We start from the raw sequence: 26,116 nt of genomic DNA, 5'->3' as shown, positions 1-26,116 counted from the left end.
CCAAGCAAAGATCTAATCAACAATGGTAACATGTCAGTAGGTCAATGAATTCCACTCTAGAATATTCATTTGTACAGTTGGAAGTAGCAATTACAGAGCAAGAAATGTGAACCCAAAGCAGAATTTCTGTAATTTTCTGATGATTTTTGGGGAAATTATGGTTCTGGGTAACTTTTAGCTTGTGAATTTGAGTCTTTGACATTTCAAGATATAGGGCCTTATTATGACATCGAACCGCCGCTGACACGGTGTTCCAACCACCCCATTACAACTTGGGCAGTCGGACCGCATTGACAATGCCACAGCCGCCAGGGATCTCTGATCCTTGGCGGTGTTGTGGTGGTCCTGAGGCCGCAATATGCTGGCGGGCTGCTGCGGTCTCGCTAAGCATATGACAAGTTGCCTCTCTGCCACGGTTTTCATGGTAGTGAGCCCGCCATGAAAACTGTGACAGAGAGGAAACAAAGGGGGGGCCTACAGGGCCATGTGGTGCTAGCAGGGGGACTCTTGTTGTGCTCCACTGTCATGCATGCCCAGTTCCTGCAAGGCATGGACTTAACAGAGTGGGCGAGGCTGCGTCGGCCGTTGGACGACGCCAGCACTAGGGAGGTAGTGCTCCCGTCGGCCAACGGCAGCATGCAAGGGTTAAAAGGCAACGACTAGGGAATGCTAAAGGACTGAACGCCAGAGACTTAAAAAGTCAACATCTGGCGGATGATCTATTTTGGCTTTGGCGGTCCTGGAGCGGGGCTGAGGCGTGGCGGCCCCACTCCAAGACCACCACACTTAAAATAAGGCTCATAGTTTATTAGGGCAGTTAAGTCTTTAGTCGTTAGTGGCTAAGATGGCAGATTGTCTGCCTTTTTTAGAAAGAAGGGGAAGGATAAGTCTGGGCTAAAGTGAGAGAGAGCAAGATGTTATAGCCAACAGTGTCAAAGGCAGTGGATAGGTCGTATAATATTAAGGCAGAAGTAGAATTATTGACCAATGCTTATTTGAAGCTGTTCAATACCGCTGATGCAGCTGAGTCGTTGCTGAGAACTTGTGAGAGCAAACAGAACAAAATGGCAGCGGATGAGGTTCACATCAAAGCAGAACTAGAGAATAAATACTGGCACTAGATTATGAGATGCTGTACCATGAAGTAGAATTAGATCTTTTCATGTTCTCTGCTGGGTCATTGACCTTAAAATAATATGGCATGTTTGCCAGTCGCGGTTGCTACCTGGAAAAAGCAGTGGGGCCTGTGGGGGGCAATTGATTTAAAAAATCACTTACCTCCCAGCTGCCTGGCCAGCCGTTGCTGCCTCTCCTGCCTCCCGTCCTCTTCCTGGCTTCTTGGGAGAAACAGGAAATAGGGAGCACCAGGGCTCCCACGCTTCCCGCACCCAATCACAATTCTGCAATGCAGTGTTGTGATTTGTCTGAGCGCTGTGACATTGCGCTCAGCCAGTGGCTGGAGGGCTGTGCATGTTGTCCTCCGTGCAGGCTGTAATGCAGCCTGCATTGAGAACAGGGAAAGTGCGCATTACTGTTTTGGGCAGTCCGAGAGGGCGAGCCAAACAGTCATTGCACACTTAGGAGGGTTCTACCACTCCTCCACTGCTATGCAGCACCGCCCGCCCCCTCACGCATGCTGCCACAGCTGGACATCAAAATAAAATGATAATAACATTGTTATTATCATTTTGTTATTTCCTTTCTTTTGCTGCTTCAAGGCAGTGAGGTGATGCTCATCCGCCTTAGCGGAGCGGCCTCCACTGATGTTTGCATGAGTGCTCTGTAGTATATTATGTGTACATTTATTTTATGTTCTACAAACACCATATCCTGGGCACTGCATATGTGTCTATAAACTCATATTATCTTTTATCATTTCATGGCACTTGTGTTGTTTGCACTATTTGTTAGTGTGAAATGTGTCCTGGAGATGCATTTTGCATTAAAAAATAGAGTTAATGCCAGATTTGCATTTTTCTGAACTTTATATGGATTTGTATACTTTTTCCAAAATTCCAATAGCTATGCAAAAGGAAATCATGACCATTTCACAGACCCCAAGCAAAGATCTAATCAACAATGGTAACATGTCAGTAGGTCAATGAATTCCACTCTAGAATATTCATTTGTACAGTTGGAAGTAGCAATTACAGAGCAAGAAATGTGAACCCAAAGCAGAATTTCTGTAATTTTCTGATGATTTTTGGGGAAATTATGGTTCTGGGTAACTTTTAGCTTGTGAATTTGAGTCTTTGAAATGTCAAGATATAGGGCCTTATTATGACATCGAACCGCCGCTGACACAGTGTTCCAACCACCCCATTACAACTTGGGCAGTCGACCGCATTGACAATGCCACTGCCGCCAGGGATCTCTGATCCTTGGCGGTGTTGTGGTGGTCCTGAGGCCGCAACATGCTGGCGGGCTGCTGCGGTCTCGCTAAGCATATGACAAATTTCCTCTCTGCCACGGTTTTCATGGTAGTGAGCCCGCCATGAAAACTGTGACAGAGAGGAAACAAAGGGGGGCCTACAGGGCCATGTGGTGCTAGCAGGGGGACTCTTGTTGTGCTCCACTGTCATGCATGCCCAGTTCCTGCAAGGCATGGACTTAACAGAGTGGGCGAGGCTGCGTCGGCCGTTGGATGCCGCCAGCACTAGGGAGGTAGTGCTCCCGTCGGCCAACGGCCGACGGCAGCATGCAAGGGTTAAAAGGCAACGACTAGGGAATGCCAAAGGACTGAACGCCAGAGACTTAAAAAGTCAACATCTGCCGGATGGTCTATTTTGGCTTTGGCGGTCCTGGAGCGGGGCTGAGGCGTGGCGGCCCCACTCCAAGACCACCACACTTAAAATAAGGCTCATAGTTTATTAGGGCAGTTAAGTCTTTAGTCGTTAGTGGCTAAGATGGCAGATTGTCTGCCTTTTTTAGAAAGAAGGGGAAGGATAAGTCTGGGCTAAAGTGAGAGAGAGCAAGATGTTATAGCCAATAGTGTCAAAGGCAGTGGATAGGTCGTATAATATTAAGGCAGAAGTAGAATTATTGACCAATGCCTATTTGAAGCTGTTCAATACCGCTGAAGCAGCTGAGTCGTTGCTTCTGTCTGGCATACGGCCTAATTGAGTCATTTAGAAGGCTCTCCTCCTCAATAAAAAGAGATTGATAAGCTTTCTAGAGTTTTGGCTGTTGCATTGTACGATAGCTAGCTACATTCGATGAATCGAGGATAGCTTTCTGATATTTGGTTCAGGACCCTCTTCTCACCAGGTAACTGTGATTCCCAAAATATGAAACATAATGTGTGCAAGTAAAATTCCTTCAAAGGAATCCTTTATCCAAGAGCTAGCCAGAACTAAACCAGTAGACAAACTATAGGAAGGGACTTTAAGCAGTTTTAATAGCAGGAATCGGGTTAGAGAAAGAGTTACCTACATGATTGACTGAATGTGATTGACTAGATTAAAAGTGTTATAGCACAGGAGATAACATATTTTCTCTTTGATGGCTAGGGATGTAAGTCTGCATTACGTTCACTGGATTTATAAGCAATAGAGGGTGTATCAGTGTTCTGGAAAGACAGTAATTCTGAGTTAAAAAAGAGCATAATACCCTGCCCCATGTCATGGATGGGCCCAGACAGGTTTGCCTTTTATGTGCCTCCTACGCAGACATGCTGAGCACCAAGTTTTATAGTCATACATTAGTGATTAACTAGAGATGGTCCCTATACAAGAGAGCCTAATACCCTTAAGATGTTGACTGCAGAGTGTCACTAAGCCTAAAAAGCACTAAGCAGTAATTGTGGCAATCAGTGACTCAGAACCAACCTCTGGTTTCTGTCTGCAAGTTAATGGAGTTATTTACAAAAAACTGCATATGCTACTACTGTTCATGTACAGAAGTTGACTTGCTAGGACTGTTATAAAACATGACTTTAATGGGCTCTCATCCAAAAAATGAGCGAGTAAACAACATTGTGCTGCTTTTAAGACCTTTATTTATTTTGCATAATAATTGTTTTCTATTGCACTTTTCTGTTACTTTTCAGCTCCTTTAAAGTCAACAATTTATATTCTACTAGCAACATATGTATTTAAAACATCTTTTTGATATATAAACTTGTGAACCTATAAATGTTGTTACACCTTAATTTCTACAATGAATGACAGTGAAATATCCTGATATAATCTCTCCGAAGGCCATATCACAGATCTACTAGAAATGTCTGGCATCCAGCATGTTTTTACAGAACTTGTGATGTTTGAACAGGAGTGCCTCACAATTTCCTATATGTTTAAAATTTCTTATAAGAGCAGTGGTCCTGTTTTAGCATTGGGTAATAAAGTAAAATCCTCCAATTTCTATAGAGCAATCCACCTTTCCACCCTACCTCAAAATAAGGCTCATGTGCCTCTATGGCAATCCGCTTTTCCAAAAAACAGCCCTCACAGTCCTTGCAGAGGAAGAAGCTGTTGCGATATGTTTTACATCCCCTGTCCCAGTGCATTATTTTTAACACCTTTTTAATGAAGCACTGGAATTGTGAAAGAGAAGTCGAGAAACTTCAAGTAGAAATATGCCACAGGTTCTATATTTTGGTTGCTTTTCAATTCTTCTTCTTTCTCTTCTTCTTCTTCTTATTAGAAGTAGTAGTAATAATAATGATAAGAAGAAGAATAACAATAAACAATAATGGACAGCAGCCAAGACACTGACCATTTGATTTATTATTATTAATCTTAATAATGTTATAATCATCATCATCAACTTTATTGTTATTGTTATTACTGTATTGGGTATTATTATTATCCCCTTGCGTGCTCTCGTCGGCCGTTGGCTGACGGGAGCACTACCTCCTTAGTGCGGCCGACGGAGCCACGCCCACCCTTTAGAACGCCCGCACCGCGGCGGAAAAACCACCGCGGTTAAGGCGTTAAACTTATTATTATTGAAATGGTGATTGTTATTAATAGGCATAACAAAATAGTTATAATAGCAATAATCGTATTATTCCAAGGGGACTGAGGGTGTACACTGTCCCCTCATATGAGAATCCAGACCTCCAACTGCTTACGGTTTGGGCTGAACATACGGTGCAGTACTGTAAGAGAACTCTGGGCATATTGGTTAAATATGCCTGGAGTGACCGCGAGAAAACATTGGAGGAAATTAAACAGCTGGAAGAAGAATTAAGCAAAGAGGAGGACAAGAAAATGATTGGAGAATTAATGGAACAGATGAAAACCAGACTCTTAAAATACAAACAGAAAATAAAAAATCGCAAACAAGAAAAATTCCAAAGAGATGAGAACGATTATTTACAGGGCAGGGTACTAACCTTTGCAAAAAAGTTTGACGGCCCAAGAAAAGAATTAAGTTCAAGAACAAAACAAACATTACAAAGAGTTGAGACCTCAGAATTCGATCTGACTGAGAATGAATCGGGCGATGATCAAACAGGAAGAGCATTGGAAGGTAGAAAAACCCAGACTCCTTTTCACGACGAGTTTCAAATTATCCGTCAATCCTGGCCACGGGGGGGGGGGGCTGAGGGGGGGGACAAACCCCCAGAAGAAGGCGCAGAAAGACAGGACGAGCCGGGGGCGGTAGGAAGAGGAAAGGTGTTGGGATGGACTAACCGCAGGTAAGTAACCAAAGATAACAGAATCAACAAATTTAACTGTGGTGAACTTCACCGACAGACCCCTCACGGACGTGGAACATAAAGTATTAAGTCTGGAATCAACGTCTGCCCAAGTAATCATCTAGAATATACACAGACAAGGATTGATCTTTTTAACTGCGTACGGAAGTTAAAATTGCCTAAGTATTTCAAAATGAGGACACATATGAAAGACACTAGGAAGCCTACAGCAAGGATAACAGCTACAGATTGTCTTTTAGGATCAGATCTGCCAGCAATAGAACTCTTGGAAAGTTTAAGAACTGAACAACATATGGGATGTTTATTGAATCAAGATCTGGCAGAAAGAGCTACAAATGTGGGTATAGAACAAGAAAGAGAAGAGAGTCCTTTTAAACCTCAATATTTCTTCGACCCACAAATGCCATCAGATGCGATTGATGTATTCTCGGACCCATGGTCAAGGACCTTTTACAGTTTAGGTAGAGGAACAACAAAAAATGGATATCGACAAATAATCTTTCGCAAAGTGAAAAAACAGCATTGGACAATCTGGGAGGAGACAAATCTGTGACTATTAAACCCTCTGACAAGGGGGGGAATGTGGTGGTTCAAACAAGGGAGCAGTATCACAAAGAAGCCTTACGACAATTATCTGATGAAAAATGCTATCAGAAAACAACAATGGAAATTTATCATCAAAGCATTCAAACCTACGATGAACTAATCCAGAAATGGTACAACATAGGAATGTTGGGCCAAGAAGAACATCTATTTTACGGAGCTCGAATCCAGTTACCCCGACTTTCTACCACATTCCAAAATTACATAAAGACAATCTGCACCAGCCTGGTAGGCCTATTGTTTCATCTTTTCAAGGACTGACAGAACATGTTTCAATGTTCCTTGATTATTTTCTATCCTTGTTTGTGGTTCAGTTGCATTCCTATGGTAAAGACACAAAAGATTTTCTAAACAAATTTAACAGCTTGCAAAGGAAACCCAGCTATCTATTGATGGTATTAGACATAACAAGCCTTTACACATGCATTGAACATGGAAAAAGGGTGGAGGATATCAAAATCTACTTGAATAAAAGACAGTTGAGGTATGTACAACATAACTTCATGTTAGTAGAATTTTGGGAATTTTTCCTGACACAAAACATCTTTTGGTTCGAGGAGCAATACTACATACAATTGTCTGGTACTGCGATGATTCAGAAAAGGGGGTGGTGATGGACAGAGTATCTAAATTAAGCAGAACACTCCTACCCAGTCCAAAGATCAGGGCTTGATCCATGACTGTTCATCACCACCCCCTTTTCTGAATCGTGGTACTGCGATGGGCACCTGCTTCGCCCCCAGCGATGCAAAATTGTTCGTAGGCTGGTGAGAGGAGCAGGTGCCCAGAGCCTACCCGGACGAAAAGATCAGTGGCTCTGTAATTGAATGGTATTGATATATCGATGACCTGTTCATCGTCTGGCAGGGAACGGAAGACACAGCCCTAAAATACATCGATATGCTCAATCCAATGACATCAATCTGCACTTCTTGGTTAGTCCAGTGGCAGTGGACTATCTGGACCTGAGAGTGTTCCTTGATGGGGCAACATTGAAACAGCCCTTTATCGCAAATCCCAACAGGGAATTCCATACTATTTGCTACGAGCAGTCACCCCCAGAAATTAGTACATAGTATGCCTTATGGTGAACTCCTCAGGCTAAAAAGAAATTGTACACGTGAGGAGGATTTCGAGGCGGCTGCCTCTGAATGTCTAGCCAGCTTTACAGTTTGAGGATATAATCCAATTACTTTCAATACAACATTGTGTAAAGTGAGAGAAATACCAAGAAATACACTGTTGATAGACAAAAAAGAACCTAAGAAAGATAAAGGAAAATTTCGATTAGTTACACCTTACTCCATGGAGGCCAATCATTTGAAACACATGCTAAAAAAGAAGTGTCACATCCTGAAGACCGATAGTGTGATAGGTGAGGATATTCCAAACTTCCCACTAGTGACCTTTAAAAAGGCAATATCTATACATGACAAGCTTGTAAAAAGTCACCTCGAAAAGACACCAACGAGAGGTAATACCCTCAGAGAGATGATGGGTTTTTATCCCTATAGCCGGTGTAAAGCCTGTTTGAACAGCAAGAGGACATTAACATATACCATACCAGACACAGGGATGACAAAGAAAATAAACAAATTCATAACATGTAGCACGCCCTATGTAGTGTACTGTCTGGTATGCTCGTTTGGGCTGCGCTATATAGGCAGCACAGTACATCAGTTGAAAATAAGAGTGTTAGAACACATGAGGGTAATTGATAAGACCGATCAGTCATATCCGGTGGCGCGACATTTCGCCGACAAAGATCGGAGTGACTGAAATCAGCTCAGGGGGGGTTAAATAGTGGTGAAGAACTGACTGTACACAGAGGACTTGTCTGGAATATAAGTGTGATTATGAAATGAGATGTTCATAAAACAATTTAGACTCTGCTAACTTAATTAATTAATTATTTTCCTGTGATTTTTTCTGTAACATGTCGAAGTTGGAAAGAATTCATCTATGAATTGTAGAATTGTGAATAGGCACCTCATGAAATTTTGAAATTTTGAATTTTGAATTTGGAACACTGAATTTTGAAGTAGAATAATGCAAAAGGAAAAAGTAGTTGATTCTCTGATGTCACTTTGCAAACAAATTTGAATGTTAAATCAGAAAAGAAGGTACAAAAAGACCTCTTCTTTAGGTGATGTACAATCACAGTTTAAACAGGGAAGGGACATACGCCGATCCATGGTGAGATTAAGTAATTGTCTCAGAACCACCATCAGAGAGACGATACATTGCTAAAAGAATATGTTAACCAGGATATATATGAAAATGTGAAAAGATGGTGTATCTAATGACAAATGGTTACCTGAGAATGTGGAATAATACACAAGACGAATTGCTGCTAAAAGCGTAATTCTGTTTTGAAGATTGATACTTCATATGTAATGTAGAAGTATTAGACACTTCAAAATGGCACTGTGTTTTAAGATAAGCCCGATAGTCCTTTCTCTGTTATGGTGAATGTAGAATGCTTAAAAACATGTAGATTTGAAATGGTTATTGACATAGAAGAAGGCACTTTGCCGAAACACGACCGCGTTTGTTGCTTGTTGGCTATATATATTCATAAAAGTTTGCTCATGCAATGAGGACACCCACACGTCGCTTGCTTTCACCTTTTATTTGGGAGGCAGCAGCAAGTACATGGCAGTTTCTGTCAGCGTAAGTTTGCACCTCTGTTGCCATACGCGTTTCGGAACACTCTCCTTTGTCAGTGGCATGGCACGTGTGGGAGAGAAAGCATCGCGCATTCAATAGTCAGATGGTATCAACCCAAGATCCCGCCCCACTGGGCGTGTGCGTGCAAGGCACTCTGGTTCACGTAGTTCGTAGCAAGTAATATCCATAGTGGTTTGCGCTTTCTCTCTCTCTCCTTAGTACCTCCCGTTGGGTCGTTGGCAGGACCACCACTCCTTGTTGCTTTGCTTGTGCCCAATCCAAACAGGTACGTCGTTTCGCTGATGTGTCCCGTCACACAAGAGGAGCGGCGGGGTTATCCTCGTGACCGGAGCAGGCCACTTATTATTCATAAAAGTTTGCTCATGCAATGAGGACACCCACACGTCGCTTGCTTTCACCTTTTATTTGGGAGGCAGCAGCAAGTACATGGCAGTTTCTGTCTGCGTAAGTTTGCACCTCTGTTGCCATACGCGTTTCGGAACACTCTCCTTTGTCAGTGGCATGGCGCGTGTGGGAGAGAAAGCATCGCGCATTCAATAGTCAGAAATGTGAAAAGATGGTTGATCTAATGACAAATGGTTACCTGAGAATGTGGAATAATACACAAGACAAATTGCTGCTAAAAGCGTAATTCTGTTTTGAAGATTGATACTTCATATGTAATGTAGAAGTATTAGACACTTCAAAATGGCACTGTGTTTTAAGATAAGCCCGATAGTCCTTTCTCTGTTATGGTGAATGTAGAATGCTTAAAAACATGTAGATTCGAAATGGTTATTGACATAGAAGAAGGCACTTTGCCGAAACACGACCGCGTCTGTTGCTTGTTGGCTAAATAAAACCTTTGTGAGATACCCCAAGAGTGCGGAAATTTCCTTTTGAGTGTGAAGGATTTTTTGGAGCTGAAATAATTAGCGGTGTCCACGACCGCTTTCCGCACCCGTCCAAGAGTGCACTGTACATTGTGGGAAACCGGAGTGTATATATATATATATATATATACTAGCTACAATCCCTGCCTGCTCACACAAAAGCCATCGGTCACTCACCAAACAAATGCACCGATGGATGGGATCGCCGCCAGCTTGGAAATGATGTTGCATGCTGGGAAATGTGGTTCACCAGCGAAGACAGAGGCGACTCCATACCGTGTTTTGGAGGCAACCCACGCTACTTCAGTGGTGGGAAGGACAAACTTTTTCAATGAAGGGGTTGTTAGCAGCAGTGGCGACTTACTCACCAGGGGGGCATTTTGACAAAGGAAAGCAAACCCCCGAAACGCGTTAATGCCCATGGTGTTAATTGAAATAAAAGGATTGAACGGACCTCGAGTGCTGCCTCAGTCTTCTTCTTGTGGGGAGGACGTCTGTGGGAACATATGGCGTGGTTAGCGACGCGACTTGGAGTGTTGCTGCGCGCTAAGGCTGGCACCCCCCGCAAGTGTTAAGGGGGTCGCTACATGGAAGATCCCCTGACTGCCCCGCACGAAATCTGGAGTGGACACGGCTGCGGATGCGCAGTCCATACTTCATGGGACTACACCCTTACTTTAACGGTGTTCTCGGCGCCACGACGGATGGAGGTGCATGGGAGGGGGAGAGGACCGTGATTGACTTTGAAATGCCCAGAAAACTAGCTACAATCCCTGCCTGCTCACACAAAAGCCATCGGTCACTCACCAAACAAATGCACCGATGGATGGGATCGCCGCCAGCTTGGAAATGATGTTGCATGCTGGGAAATGTGGTTCACCAGCGAAGACAGAGGCGACTCCATACCGTGTTTTGGAGGCAACCCACGCTACTTCAGTGGTGGGAAGGACAAACTTTTTCAATGAAGGGGTTGTTAGCAGCAGTGGCGACTTACTCACCAGGGGGGCATTTTGACAAAGGAAAGCAAACCCCCGAAACGCGTTAATGCCCATGGTGTTAATTGAAATAAAAGGATTGAACGGACCTCGAGTGCTGCCTCAGTCTTCTTCTTGTGGGGAGGACGTCTGTGGGAACATATGGCGTGGTTAGCGACGCGACTTGGAGTGTTGCTGCGCGCTAAGGCTGGCACCCCCCGCAAGTGTTAAGGGGGTCGCTACATGGAAGATCCCCTGACTGCCCCGCACGAAATCTGGAGTGGACACGGCTGCGGATGCGCAGTCCATACTTCATGGGACTACACCCTTACTTTAACGGTGTTCTCGGCGCCACGACGGATGGAAGTGCATGGGAGGGGGAGAGGACCGTGATTGACTTTGAAATGCCCAGAAAACTAGCTACAATCCCTGCCTGCTCACACAAAAGCCATCGGTCACTCACCAAACAAATGCACCGATGGATGGGATCGCCGCCAGCTTGGAAATGATGTTGCATGCTGGGAAATGTGGTTCACCAGCGAAGACAGAGGCGACTCCATACCGTGTTTTGGAGGCAACCCACGCTACTTCAGTGGTGGGAAGGACAAACTTTTTCAATGAAGGGGTTGTTAGCAGCAGTGGCGACTTACTCACCAGGGGGGCATTTTGACAAAGGAAAGCAAACCCCCGAAACGCGTTAATGCCCATGGTGTTAATTGAAATAAAAGGATTGAACGGACCTCGAGTGCTGCCTCAGTCTTCTTCTTGTGGGGAGGACGTCTGTGGGAATATATATATATATATATATATATATATATATATATATATATATATATATATATATTCATAAAAGTTTGCTCATGCAATGAGGACACCCACACGTCGCTTGCTTTCACCTTTTATTTGGGAGGCAGCAGCAAGTACATGGCAGTTTCTGTCAGCGTAAGTTTGCACCTCTGTTGCCATACGCGTTTCGGAACACTCTCCTTTGTCAGTGGCATGGCACGTGTGGGAGAGAAAGCATCGCGCATTCAATAGTCAGATGGTATCAACCCAAGATCCCGCCCCACTGGGCGTGTGCGTGCAAGGCACTCTGGTTCACGTAGTTCGTAGCAAGTAATATCCATAGTGGTTTGCGCTTTCTCTCTCTCTCCTTAGTACCTCCCGTTGGGTCGTTGGCAGGACCACCACTCCTTGTTGCTTTGCTTGTGCCCAATCCAAACAGGTACGTCGTTTCGCTGATGTGTCCCGTCACACAAGAGGAGCGGCGGGGTTATCCTCGTGACCGGAGCAGGCCACTTATTATTCATAAAAGTTTGCTCATGCAATGAGGACACCCACACGTCGCTTGCTTTCACCTTTTATTTGGGAGGCAGCAGCAAGTACATGGCAGTTTCTGTCTGCGTAAGTTTGCACCTCTGTTGCCATACGCGTTTCGGAACACTCTCCTTTGTCAGTGGCATGGCGCGTGTGGGAGAGAAAGCATCGCGCATTCAATAGTCAGAAATGTGAAAAGATGGTTGATCTAATGACAAATGGTTACCTGAGAATGTGGAATAATACACAAGACGAATTGCTGCTAAAAGCGTAATTCTGTTTTGAAGATTGATACTTCATATGTAATGTAGAAGTATTAGACACTTCAAAATGGCGCTGTGTTTTAAGATAAGCCCGATAGTCCTTTCTCTGTTATGGTGAATGTAGAATGCTTAAAAACATGTAGATTCGAAATGGTTATTGACATAGAAGAAGGCACTTTGCCGAAACGCGACCGCGTCTGTTGCTTGTTGGCTAAATAAAACCTTTGTGAGATACCCCAAGAGTGCGGAAATTTCCTTTTGAGTGTGAAGGATTTTTTGGATCTGAAATAATTAGCGGTGTCCACGACCGCTTTCCGCACCCGTCCAAGAGTGCACTGTACATTGTGGGAAACCGGAGCGTGCATATATATATATATATATATATATATATAGATATATATATATATATATATATATATATTTATATATATATATATATATATTATATATCGCAAACACAGTCCTAGGCGCTCTATTTTCAGAACATCATGACCAGGAACGGACCACCACACAGCAGGTATATTTATCTTCAGTGCTTTATTTCTCCACCATCAGCTGCATGATGCGTTTCTACCGGGAACCCCAATCTTATATATATTTTTTTCATTCTGTGCTTTGGGAACTTGTATAACCTACTTCATCAGTTCAAATCCTGAGACTTATTGGATGTTCTATCATAGTAATTCATTTTTAATATTGGGCTACCAAGAAATCGTACCCACAATATCGATTTCCACTATATTGTGCAGGTAAGTATATAGAGATAAGTATAGATTTACTATTCTTATCTCCACGCATACTTACTTTAACAATATTCGTAGATTGTCAAGATATGTAGATGTGAAGTTAAGAATATTAAATTTATAATTACCTCAATAGACTTGCCTTCGTAATATTGTGGTAGTCAATATTGTGGCTATGGAAGGACAAAATGTTATCACTTCCCTATTGTGGCATATACATGGGTTTATAGAGAAGAGGGTAGCTAGTGCAGTGCTATCACTTATATATGAATCAGCTCAAGTTGCTGGGATTAATAGAAGATCATAGCACTTAAATGATAAGACTGCCACATACCCTTCTCTTAAAGGTGCAGCATTCCTTTTTTTTTAACTTGTTACTTTAGTGTAGTTCCACCACAGCTTGATTTGTTCAAAGTGCAGCTATCTTCAGGGCACACTTAAGGCAGCTGCTCACACTACAAATTATATATTCAGTCATTCACTAAGTTAACATTATACTTATTCCTACAGCAGATAAAGGAACATTTTGTATTTTGAAAATTGAAAAGTAAAGTAATTGTATATCTCCTGTTTAGGTGGTAGCGAATCTCTTTTTTGGCCATGCCCAACTCCTTGCTCAGCAGAAGACCATGATGGGAAAAAGCAGCACAGTGACTCGTCGGTACAAGGCTCCTACAGTAGCCGCTAAGTTCCAGCAGTCCCTGCTCGAACTTATGGAAAAGATGGAGAGGTGAGTAATGGGAATGCTAGCAATTCGGACTATAATATATAGGATTTCAGACGCAAATTCCAGTAATATCCTTTTGTTGAATGTGAGATTACAGACTGCAGTATAATTTCAAAGCCATGTGTGTTCAGGGCTTGAAAATTCAAGAAACGTTTATAATTAAGACTAGATGGACACTTGGATAAGAAGTCATGTATAGAGACAACTGCTGGTTTGGAAATACGTCCTTTGATGGATATACAAAATGTATGTGGCTGGTATTCCGATTCACAAAGTCATTCATAAAGCTAGACCCATGGATTTATACCCACATTTCTATATAGCTCTTCAAATTCGTGGAATGCTGCAACAGTCACAACTTTCTAAGAGTATTCACAAGTATATGGAGTTACATGTGTGTAACTATACACAGCTGGCAAGAACATATTGTGTGTAAAGGATTACCAATAGTGCATTTGTATCTATTAACTTTTTTACTTTTGTCTCCAAGATGAAAAGTTTTCTATGTGGAGAAACACCCTCCACTAAGCTCTAAATAGTTTCAAGGTTGTTCCTTGTCATTTTCATCTCTGTAATAAACTCACTCCTGCCATTGGCATGAGCGAATGTACACCATTTGCAGGTTTAAAATGGGTCTAGAAAAAGTTTGTGATTACCCACAGTCGCAGGTTTTGTGGGAGGACACATGGAAGATTCCCTCCCACGTAATGTTACAAACTGCTGATGAAATAGTATGTGTGTGTGAATATATATATATGAGAATAAATTTATGATGTATGAGTACAAAACATGAGTGCACTTGCAAATTAAGCCATTGCATGTCTAAATGAAAAATGCACATACAAATGGCTTCAGGGTTTGGGCCCTTGAATTTAGGAGACGTAGGATTAGGCAGCTAGTTCTACAGGAGAGGACTCAAGCCCAAGATGGTGCTGCTTTCTCATGTGCATCAGGTAGTGTTGCTGGATTTTGTGGTTGTTTTGGATTTCATGATGGAGCTATGGTTTTGTTGGACCCATGTATGTCCAGCGTTATGTAGACTGTTATCAGTTTTTAATAAATGACCTCAGATGTGTTGAACTTGTTGAGTAGATAGTGTGAGTTCTAACAGTAAACAATGCAAGCTGTAGGAGTAGAAATAGTAGACATAGAACTACTACTGGCAGTAGTAGTAGCAGTTGTAGAACAGTAGAAGTAATAGAATAGCAGTCGTTGTAGTAATCGTAGTCAAAGGAGGAGTGATATTAACCCGTTGCCTGCGCCGCAAATTCCGCGCTAGTGCGGAACGTTCCATTGAGCTAATGAGATCGGAACGTTCAGCGTACGTGCGCAGCACTAGTGAGTTAGTGCGCACGACGTCCGCCGAACGTTCGCAGCACTAAAAGGGTTAATAATAATAGAAATTACTGTTTGCACAGTACACACAAAAAACTGAATTACATCTGAACACATAAAAATATGTTTTCTTATTGCTAATCTCAATAGTGCATATGTTGTTGTTTTAAGAAGGAGAAAACTGAGCTAGTCCTCTTGGAATTCCCACTTGTGACCTGAAGGTCTCTGTGTGGGCGCTCAAATCACTGAGATTTTTTTTATAAACCGCTGGCTTTTAATGTATCAGGTAGCCATCATTTTAGCAGGTTTATTAGAGGGCCACAGGTAGGTTAGGCTTCATTGGAAGGCCAGATGTCTGCATGAGGTGGGCTTGATCCTGTGGCCAGTGTAAGAAACTGGGCGATTATTTGAGATGGGTAGAGACCCCACACAAATAATAAACACAATCCTTGTAAGGGTGAACCCCAAAAGTCACTAAATAAACCTTTGCTTGACCCTCTGGTAGCTTGACACAAAAGAAATCAGGTGTAACTTAAAGACTATATGTAAAGTGTTTATGCAACGCTCAAACAGTGATGAAGTGAACTCAAACACAAGAAAAATTCAAAACCAGTTTAGAAATATGGAGTTAATTTTAATGAATAAAATTACATAAAAATGACATATGCAATCATTGGAACCAGAGATGTGAGTTTTTAAAGTTAAGATTAAAATAATATCAAAAAGCACAAAGTGTCACTAGCAGTTATCTGGTCCCGCTGGACCTAGGTAAAATCACAAGTTCAGGCTGACCGTGATGGAGCACAGGTCTGATAGAGGGACCATGTTTGCCTTGCTGCAGAGTTAACTTCTCACCTACACACAAGGATCTGCTGCTTGCATTGGCAGGGGTCACGTGGAGGTCATTGTCAGTGTGAGAAGCAGGACAAGCATTGCGGACAGTCACTGTAGTAGCACAAAAAGCTGCTCATCACAGGAGATTTAATTTATTTATTTATTTTTATTTTAGGCATTTGTACAGCGCTCTGTTACACGTGGGTGTCCTGGCGCTAAGTGTTACTCCTGAGATAGAGACAGATCGGGAATCAATTGGTGAACAGCCATGTCTTTAAAGCTCTTCTGAAGGCCATGAGGTCCGTCATTTTTCGGAGGGGGAGAGGCAGGGTATTCCAAGCTTTGGCTGCGCCCAGCACAAAGCTTCTGCCTCCCCAGCGCGCTCTCCTAATGCGAGGCACAGTGATGAACCCCAGTCGATGCAGGCTGTTGCTGTTAGTGCAAAAAGCAGGTCTCGCTTGAGCTTTGCATTGGCTGTTGTCATGGACAGCTGCTGTCGGCACGAAGGTCAGGTTCTGCTGGAACTTTCTGTTAGCCGTCATCACGGGCAGTTGTTTCTCTGCACAAAGTGATCACTTTGTGGTTACGAGGAGCCCAAAACCTCAGTATCAGGAGGCGTACACTCTGATGCCAGACAAGGGTTCAGGTTGGGAGCACCTCTTGGGATCAGGACTTATTCCAGTAGAAGCCAGGAAAAGGCCTCAGGGAGCTCCGGTTGATGCTTGTCAGCTAGGCAGTTGCAGGGAGGCCTCTAAAAGCTTCTTGTATCCCTGTAGCTCAAATAGGAGGTCAGCCAACTGACCTTTGGAATCAAATCAAATCGTCTTTATTAGATCTTCAAAAGGCAGATCATAAAAGATATACACGATAAAAACAAACCACATAGTAAACACACTAGTTAAAAAAATAACTACCACATATTTAAAAATGAAACAGTTCCTTGTACGAGTACAGATATTAGGATAACAGTCCAAGAAATGAAGTTCCAAGTGCGTCATGTCATGTAGATTACAGACCACCAAATTTTTACACAAAAAACTCATTGTGTTGTTTTACATTGAATATAGTGACAGTGCAAGAGTTCTGATTCCAGGGGTATTAACAGGTTGCCTGATGAATAAAGATTGAAAGCAGTAACATACAATTAAAGGATCGCAAGGTCGATGATTATTTTTAAAAGAGAATAAAAAAGCATTTTTATCATAACAGCAAACTCCTTCTTTTAGCTAAAGTGCACTTCAGAAAACTAGCAACTGCGTGGCAGACATTGCAATCGTTAAGTTGCAGTAAATAGAAGATGGCCGCTTTGCACTTAGAGAATTTGTGTCTGCTCAGTAATGGTAATACAAACTTCCTAGTAAACGGCAGGCAAAATTTACAGAGGAAGACAAAATGTAAAATGGTTTGACTAGATTGCTCATCAGTTGGACAAATGGCAACCATGTCAGAGGATTTCTGTCCTATGGGAAAACATATCGACCAGCGAAAAAAAACAGCCTAAATCCTGGCAACAGTGTTCTTTCATACACGTTGGTCACCTATAATAAATACGAGGCAATAGCTGGAGTCGCTTGGATAATACAATAATCTCTGACTGAGGGTTTGGCCACTTCTATTAGTTCCCTAGTATTTTTTTTTAAAGACCTTTATTGTACATTTCCATTTTAACACAGCTTATGGCCTACAACCCCTTGGGCCGGCCGCGATAGCGACACAGTCGAAATATCGTTATCTGGTTAACACACCCATTTAACCTTAACCCTGGGGTCCGGCGGCAAATGAAAACATGTTGTACATAATTCAAACAGTTCAGTTGTACGATATGTCTTAGGTCTATGATTTTTTTGTTTTTCTGTGTAACAAAACTTTTGTTGAATTAAAATTACATTAAATACTTCAATTCTAGAAGGAGACAAAGCATATGTTATGTTATGTTATGTTATGTTATGTTAATAACATTTATTAGGCGCAACAGCTGCCCCAGCAAAGGGGCGTCCTGGCGCCAGATCATGTACACAACACAACAGATCAAAGCTGAAAAGAAGGGAAATCAGATAACAGGGGAAAACAAGTGGGTTTTGATGGCACGTCTAAAAAGAGTCAGACTATTAAGGGCGCGAATGTGCACAGGAAGGGAATTCCACAAATCAGCCGCCAGAACACGGAAGGAACGTCCTCCCATCCTACTCAGTCTGAACCTAGGCTTACTCGCCAGATGGAGGGATTCAGATCTGAGGGACCGCGTGGGGACGTATGAAGAGATGAGGCCCACCAAGGCGGGGGGAGAAGAAAGCTTCAGAATCTTAAATGTCAGACAGAGAGCCTTGAATTTGATTCTCTGTCTGACCGGAAGCCAATGAAGAGAGGTCAGAACAGTCGAAACCGAACAACGTCTCGGAAGGCCAACAATGGCCCGTGCAGCAGCGTTCTGCACCCTCTGAAGCCTAGTGGCCTCAGCCTGGTTGACTCCTAGCAGCAAGGCGCTCCCGTAGTCAATCCGGGAAAGGATAGAGGCCTGAACCACCAGTTGCCGAGTGGGAGGGTCGAAGAATTTGAGGACTGGTCTCAGTCCTCGCAGAATACCATAACAGGTAGCTGCTGTCTTCTTCGTGTGGCTGGTAAAAGATAGATTAGAATCCAGCCAGACCCCCAGATTTTTAACTTCGGCCGCTGGAAGGGGGGACACCCCTAGTTCGCTCATACTCATACTTGCAGTATTTTTAGTAGTTGCAGTGCAGTCACGGACCCGTCCCTAACATTATAGCACCTGTCAAGCAGTAGGGCAAATTTCGATACAGAAAAAAGTACATCTACCGACATATAAATTTCCAGGCCCAACACTTAATCTGAAAGGTATTCATCCGAGTCTACCCGTGGCGGCTCACATATGTCCCCTCTGAACTTATTCCATGCCCCCCAGATTTGTCCCCACTTTCCAGGGCATCCCCGATGGACAAATACTGCCTTCTCGTCCACCATTGCTTCATCCATGTCTCTGCACCAGTCTCTCAATGTGGGCAGCACATTATAACCCCACAGTCTAGCAATATTGCGTTTTGCCACCCTCATTCCCAGCATGGCCCAGTCCTGTTGAGGATGGGTTAAGTCTACTGCATCCCATATGTTTAAAAGACAGAGACGTGGGTCGGGTATCAGGGAGACAGCCGTGGTTTGGGAAATGGTTTGCATCACCGCCGCCCAGTACATGGCCACCCGACCACAACCCCAGATGGTGTGATAGAACGTTCCCCTCTCTCCGCATCCACAGAGACAATACTCGTGAGAGGCTCTCCCTATCTTGTAAAGGACCGTTCTGGTGTAATATGTGCGGTGTAATACTTTCAGCTGAACCAGTTTAAGTCTGGAGGGAATCGCTGTCTCTCGTGGCGAGGAGAGGGCCTTCTGCCATTCTGAATCGTCAAGGTCACCAATATCGTCCACCCAACTCAAACGCAATTTGGATAGCATGTCAGGGAGGTTGTTAACCAGTTTCCGATATGTGAAGGATGTTGCACTGTGGGGCATATGTTCTGTTAGCAGCCTGTCCTCAAGAGAGGTGGATTCCTGTAGATTCATCCCCGTCGGGACGACTGACTGAAGTGCATGTCGTATTTGCATGTATCTGTAATGTTCGGAGTGCGCCAGCTCGTATTTGGTTTGTAGGAAAGTGAAGTCTGCTATTTTGCGCTTTTTCCAGAGGTCTCCCACTACTGAAATACCTATGTTGTCCCACGCCTAGAACCCCTTACTGTTGCCCATGAAACCTAATCTGTGTGAATCCCACAGGGGTGTCATTTGTGTAATAACGTTAGCGCACTGAAGGTGTCTATCTGCCTTATACCAGAGTTGAACCATGTGACGAGTCGGACCCAATAGATCGGACGGGACGCTACGACTATAGAGGTTTCTTAACAGTCCCCTGGACTCAAAACCCTGCTTGTCTGCCAAATAGGTGGGCTCTGCCTGCGGGGCGTTTAGCAAGTAATTGATTTGCTTGAGATGGGCAGACCAGTAGTATAGTTCAATATTAGGGAGTGCTATACCCCCATCATACCAGTCCTTCACCAGTTTGCATTGCGCAATTCGTGCCGGCTTCCCGTCCCACAGCAAAGGAGAAACCGCTGCCGCGATTGCCTTAAAGTAGGAGGAGGGGACCGGGAACGGTGTGTTTTCGAGGGGATACAGGAAGCGGGGAAGTGTCATCATTTTGAACAATGCAGCTTTGCCCAGGAGGGTGAGAGGGAGGGAACGCCACACCTTTACATCCCGATTGAACCGTTCCAGTGGGGGTTTCAGATTTAGGGCGTGGAATTCGTCCGGGTTGGAAGAGACGTTGACACCCAGATACTTAAAAGTGGCGTCGGTATAACGTAACGGACAGCCCGCCGGGAGTGAGGGTGGGCAGCCGGCAAGAACGAATAGGACTGATTTAGTCCAATTAATCCTATATCCTGAAACTCTCCCGAATTTCTCGCAGGCATTAAGTAGTTCTAGGATTGATTTTTTAGGGGAGGTGAGATAGAGAAGTATATCGTCCGCGTAAAGAGATATCCGATCCTCCCACGACGGCGACCATCGGATACCTTTGATGAAGGGTTCCCATCTAACCCAAATCGCTAATGGTTCAAGGACTAGCGTAAATAGTAAGGGGGATAACGGGCAGCCCTGCCTCATCCCACGACCGAGCGGGAAATCTCTGGAGATGTGACCATTTGCTGCTATCTGGGCTAGAGGCCTGGTATAAAGCAGACGGACCCAGGCGCAGAACTTGGGGCCGAAGCCCATGTGACGAAGCACCACGAATAGATAAGGCCATTCCACGGTGTCAAACGCCATAGTGGCATCAAGGGAGAGAAGCACCGCCGGTTCCTGTATGTACTCCCGGTGAGCCATCACCGCCTGTAGAAGGCGCAGATTATGTGAGATATTACGATTTGGCATAAAGCCAGACTGATCTGGGTGTACCAGAGTGGCAAGATGGGGGGCTAATCGCTGTGACAGTAATTTGACTAGGATCTTTGGTTCCGCATTTAGTAAGGAGATGGGACGGTAAAAAGTGCATGCCTCTGCTGCCGTACCGGGTTTGTGGATCGGGACGCTTGTGGCAAGGCGTTGATCTTTAGGGAGTTCTCCTACTTCTAGGCTGTCTACAAACATTTTGAGGAGATAAGGGGCTGTTATTTGAGCTGTTTGTTTATACAGTTCTACTGGGAGTCCATTGGGTCCCAGAGCCTTGCCAGAAGCTAGTGCGTCGGTTGCCTCCGGTATTTCTTCCACAGTGATGTCCGCCTCAAGCAAAAGTGCTGCATCAGGGGGGAGGCAGGGGATCGTCAGATCTTTAATATAATCATATGCCTCTTCTATCGAATACATCGCTTGGGGGGCGTATATTGCTTCAAAATGGTCAGCCAGCAGTCCGAATATGGCCCCGGGGTCTGAGGTCGAATGTCCCTCAGGTGATGTCAGTTGTGCAATGACTCTGCCCGCTTTTTCTTTTTTGTCGAGCCAAGTCAGCATCTTTCCAGCCTTGTCACCCAACTCATAAATCCTGTGACGGGAGGCCTGAATTGTGTTCTGAACCATTTCTTTTTGATATGTCATTCACTCAGTGCGTCGCAGTCGGACTGCCTGAGCGGCTCCCGGGGTTGGGTGAGTCTCTTGTTCATAGATTGCTATTTTAGAGCATCCTCGAGGGCGCTGAGTTCTTGACGCTGTGTCCGTATATGAGCGGCAATGGATGCGATCGCTTGCCCCCGCAGGACTGTTTTGTATGCCTCCCATAGCGTACTGTGGGAGTCTACTGAGCCCGAGTTCTCCTGAAAGTAATGTTTTGTAGTATTGGAAAGGGTTTTCCTCAAAGGGGCGTTTTTCAGATAGCCCGCATGGATAGGGAAAATACGGCTTCTATAGTGCTTCTATAGTGGTTTGTGTATGTGAGTCGCAGCGGAGAGTGATCTGAGATTCCTCTAGGACAGATGTCCACCTCCTCAACGCCGTGTAGCCCATCTCCAGACATTAAAATGTAATCTATTCATGAGAGACAGTTATGTGTTGCTGAGTAATAAGTGTATTGTTTATCATAAGGGTGTTTGTGTCGCCAGCAGTCCGTTAGCCCCAGGGCGTCCAACAGTCCGGTGAGTCGCCTGCCTCCCCGCACAGTCGTTGTATGTGGATGTCTATCAATCTCGTGATCTATAATGTCATTAAAGTCGCCCCCCTATCACCAGCGTCACTGTCGGTAAGTTCAGCAGAAAGGTCGTGAGGGCAGTGTGCGCTGTAGCATGTAGGCCAGGGGGGATATACACGGACACAAAGTTGAAAAGTTGGCCCTCCCACTGTACCGTCACCGCTGCAAAGCGGCCCTGATCATCTAATCTTGTCTGTTGACATACCATCTGAAAGTTCTTCTGTATAAGTATCCCCGTCCCTCTAGAGCCGGAGGAGAAGTCTGCATGTGCAATGAATTTATATCCCCATCTATCCATTGCTTTCGAGGCCGAGCCTACAAGATGAGTTTCCTGCAATAGGACTATCGCTGGGTTACAGCGTTTTAGGTATTGCAGCACTAGGCCACGCTTCACCCTATCACCCAACCCCCTGACATTCCATGTTAGGACTGTTAAGGTCGATACGTGGGAGGGTTGTGATGTACGATTCTCAGGTGTATCTATCATGTGTGCTGCCATTTAGCAGTGTGTGTAACATTGTGTAAGTCAATAGGAGACGGATCCCGCAATGCACTTTTCACCAAATAACCTGTCACCTTCGTGTTGTTTCGGACATGTCGTGTTATGCCGCACAATACAGTAACTAAAACATTCAAACATTCCCTTCCTCCCCCCTGCCTCCCTGCCACACGGATATAAAACCGCCCGCCTCCCCAACTTAGAAGAGCGCTTGGTCCCACCCCAACCCATTGTAGTTGCTTGCAGCGGGTAAGTTGCTCTGCGACTTCGAAAGCAGCCCCATGTGTCCTCTTTCACCTGTCACAGAGTTGATTCCAAGGGTCTCATAGTCAGTTTGCTGAAGAGTTTGTGACCAATGGCCGTGCCTTCTGGCGTTCACTCCTCCGGATGTTCTCCTTCCTCCAGACCTGATTCCGCAAATAGGTCCTGGCTATGTCCCTGCGATGCCTGGTGACTCGTCTGGTTATCTGTCTTTTGGTTGCGCTGACCTCTGCCCGTTCGCCGAGGAGCCTCCACACGCCTCCAATCATCCAGCCATTCTCTTGCCGCTTCAGGGGTGTCGAAGAACCACGCTTTGTGATTATCTACTATTCTTAATCTCGGCGGGAAAAGCATGGAGTAGGGTAACTCTTTGGCCCTTAAGGCTTTTTTGATGTCCGCAAAAGTCTTCCATCGCCGGGTCACCTCAGCTGTGTAGACTGGGAAGAAGGCGATGGTGGAATTCTGTATTTTAATAGGTGCAGTCATCCTGCCTGTTTGAAGTATGGCATCCCTATCACGAAAATTAAAGAGTCTAGCCAGCACTGGCCGCGGCGGTGCCCCCGGTTTCGGCGCTCCCCCAGGGACTCTATGCGCTCTTTCTACAGAGAAGAAATGAGAGAGGCCCTTCGGTTGCAATTTTGTCTTAATTAAGTCTTCCACATATAGATCCATCGTTTGCTTGCCTTCAGACTCTGGTATGCCTAGGATTCGGACGTTGTTCCTCCAAGAGCGTCCTTCCTGATCGTCCAGTCGCTCCTGTAGCTTCCTGGTGATCGCTTCCATGCGCTCCGCAGCCAGCTGTAGTTCCGAGATGTCCTCCACTAAAGATTTTGTGACCACTTCTACCTGCGCCACTCACTCCGTCATCTTGTGGAGATCCGCCCTCAGTAGGCCAACGTCTGTAGAGATAGAACCCACCGTCACCTGGACGCTGGAGAGCATTTTCATTAGATCCTCCAATGTTACTTTTTTGCCACCATCTCCCTCAGGGCTCTTGCCTGTGGACGGGCGTCCTTCCGGATGTTGTGCGGCGGTTTTATCGAAGACGTATTTCTCTAGTTTTGATTGTGCCGCGGTATTCCTGGGTCCCCTTCCCTCCATTGTGTCTGGCTGTTGTCTCGCTATTATACCTGTGCTTCCGTTCCACAGTATGCCTATTTGACCGCTGTTTCGCGTTGTGGGGCAGCAGTATCAAAATGGCGTCGTCTTCCAGAGCCCCTTCTCCGCCACAAGGTGTATCAATATGGTGACGTATTTAGGCAAGGAGCAGTAAATCAATGGCTCCACTACCACTCCCCTGCGAAGCCCACAGGTCCTCACGCCTCCGGTCACCAGCCAGCACTCCCGGTCTGTTTTAGGCGGTATAACCTTCTCAGCAGCACCGCTCACCTCAAGACCCAGCTATGGACACTCCCAGAGGCCAGGTGCTCGCACACCACTAGCACCACTGCCTCTGTTGGGTAAATTTACTCTTCTCCAGGGAGAGCTGGGAACAGGCGCCGCCTCCGAGCCCTGTCAGCACAGCGGTCCTCAAGTCCCCCCGGGTCCCGGAGCGCGCCGAGCGTAACAGGCGCTCCGTCGCTGGGGCTCCGTATTAATTTTCCGTCGTCTCGTGGGTGGCAGCGCCGCTGGGAGTCTAGTCGTCCGCAACTGCCTCACCTCCTCTTCCACCCATGCTGACCGCCGAAGCGATCCACTTTCGATCTGCGGTACCTTCCGGTGAATTTCACCATCCACAGGGCACTTTCGGTCGGCCCGCGGCTCAGCGTTAGGACGGGGTCCAGGTACGCGGAAGGGCCCGCTTCGCCTCCACGGCCTTCCTTCAGTATTTCTCACCCGATTTTGTCCGGGATAGAATCGGCCAGTACCCCTCAGCCTCTACACTCCGGATCAGCTTCAGAAGGAACACTTAAGCCGGATCAGCAGACGGATTTATGCAGTAAGAGCCGCTTCGGTCTAAGAGCTCTTTCACTACACCGCCATCTCGGTCGGCTTGTAGCCATGCCCCCCCAGTTCCCTAGTATTTGTTTGTGCTTGAAAAAACTCACCCGAGTGGGACGGGTATGCTCAGACGTGAGTCCCGTGCTCTCGACGTCACTGGAGTCAAGCTATCCTGGCTGAAGACGGCTGATAGCCAGAAACCGGTCCTAGGATGCTTGATTCCAGTCCAGGGAAGACATGGCTTGGCAGTTCGGGTTGGACTGTTCCCATGAGGCACAGGGTCAAGGCTGATTTGCATATGGCCATGTCTGAATGGGGTGGTGTGGAGTGCAAAAAAACGAGGGATTTTGGCCCAGATTTCTGTGTTGGGGTGAATGTATGACATTGTTCTGCATTCTGTACATCAATTGTTGTTTTTGCATTTGTCACCCCGAGTGAGACGGGTATGCTCAGACGTGAGTCCCATGCTCTCCACACCATTGGAGTCAAGCTATCCTGGCTGAAGACGGTTGATAGCCAGAAACCGGTCCTAGGATGCTTGATTCCGGTCCAGGGAAGACATGGCTTGGCAGTTCTGGCTGGACTGTTCCCATGAGGCACAGGGTCAAGGCTGATTTGCATATGGCCATGTCTGAACTGGGGTGGTGTGGAGTGCAAAAAAACGATTGATTTAGGCCCACATCTCTGTACTGGGGTGAATGTATGACATTGTTCTGCATTCTGTCCATCAATTGTTGTTTTTGCTTTTGTCACCCCGAGTGGGACGGGTATGCTCAGACATGAGTCCCGTGCTCTCCACACCACTGTAGTCAAGCTATCCTGGCTGAAGACGGCTGATAGCCAGAAACTGGTCCTCGGATGCTTGATTCTGGTCCAGGGAAGACATGGCTTGACAGTTCGGGCTGGACTGTTCCCATGAGGCACAGTGTCAAGGCTGATTTGCATATGACCATGTCTGAGCTGGGGTGGTGTGGAGTGCAAAAAAACGATGGATTTAGGCCCAGATCTCTGTACTGGGGTGAATGTATGACATTGTTCTGCATTTTGTCCATCAATTGTTGTTTTTGAATTTGTCACCCCGAGTGGGACGGGTATGCTCGGACGTGAGTCCTGTGCTCTCCACACCACTGTAGTCAAGCTATCCTGGCTGAAGACGGCTGATAGCCAGAAACTGGTCCTAGGATGCTTGATTCCGGTCCAGGGA

General features: G+C 45.3%; 1 protein-coding gene across 1 annotated transcript in view; it reads left to right on the top strand.

Annotated features, from left to right (window-relative positions):
• The window catches only part of MYO15A (myosin XVA), a 1,716,372-nt gene that overhangs the window by 393,309 nt on the left and 1,296,947 nt on the right, over window positions 1–26,116 (top strand). The window contains exon 21 of the mRNA XM_086939741.1: window positions 13,704–13,858. Coding sequence (XP_086795867.1) covers window positions 13,704–13,858 — 155 coding nt within the window. The remainder of the gene's footprint in view (window positions 1–13,703; window positions 13,859–26,116) is intronic.

The sequence above is a fragment of the Lissotriton vulgaris genome, chromosome 10 (assembly GCF_964263255.1).
Source record: "Lissotriton vulgaris chromosome 10, aLisVul1.2, whole genome shotgun sequence".
In the NCBI taxonomy this organism is placed as follows: Eukaryota; Metazoa; Chordata; class Amphibia; order Caudata; family Salamandridae; genus Lissotriton; species Lissotriton vulgaris.
The sequence above is the reverse complement of the archived record's forward strand: the minus strand, read 5'-3'. Positions and strand labels throughout refer to the sequence as shown.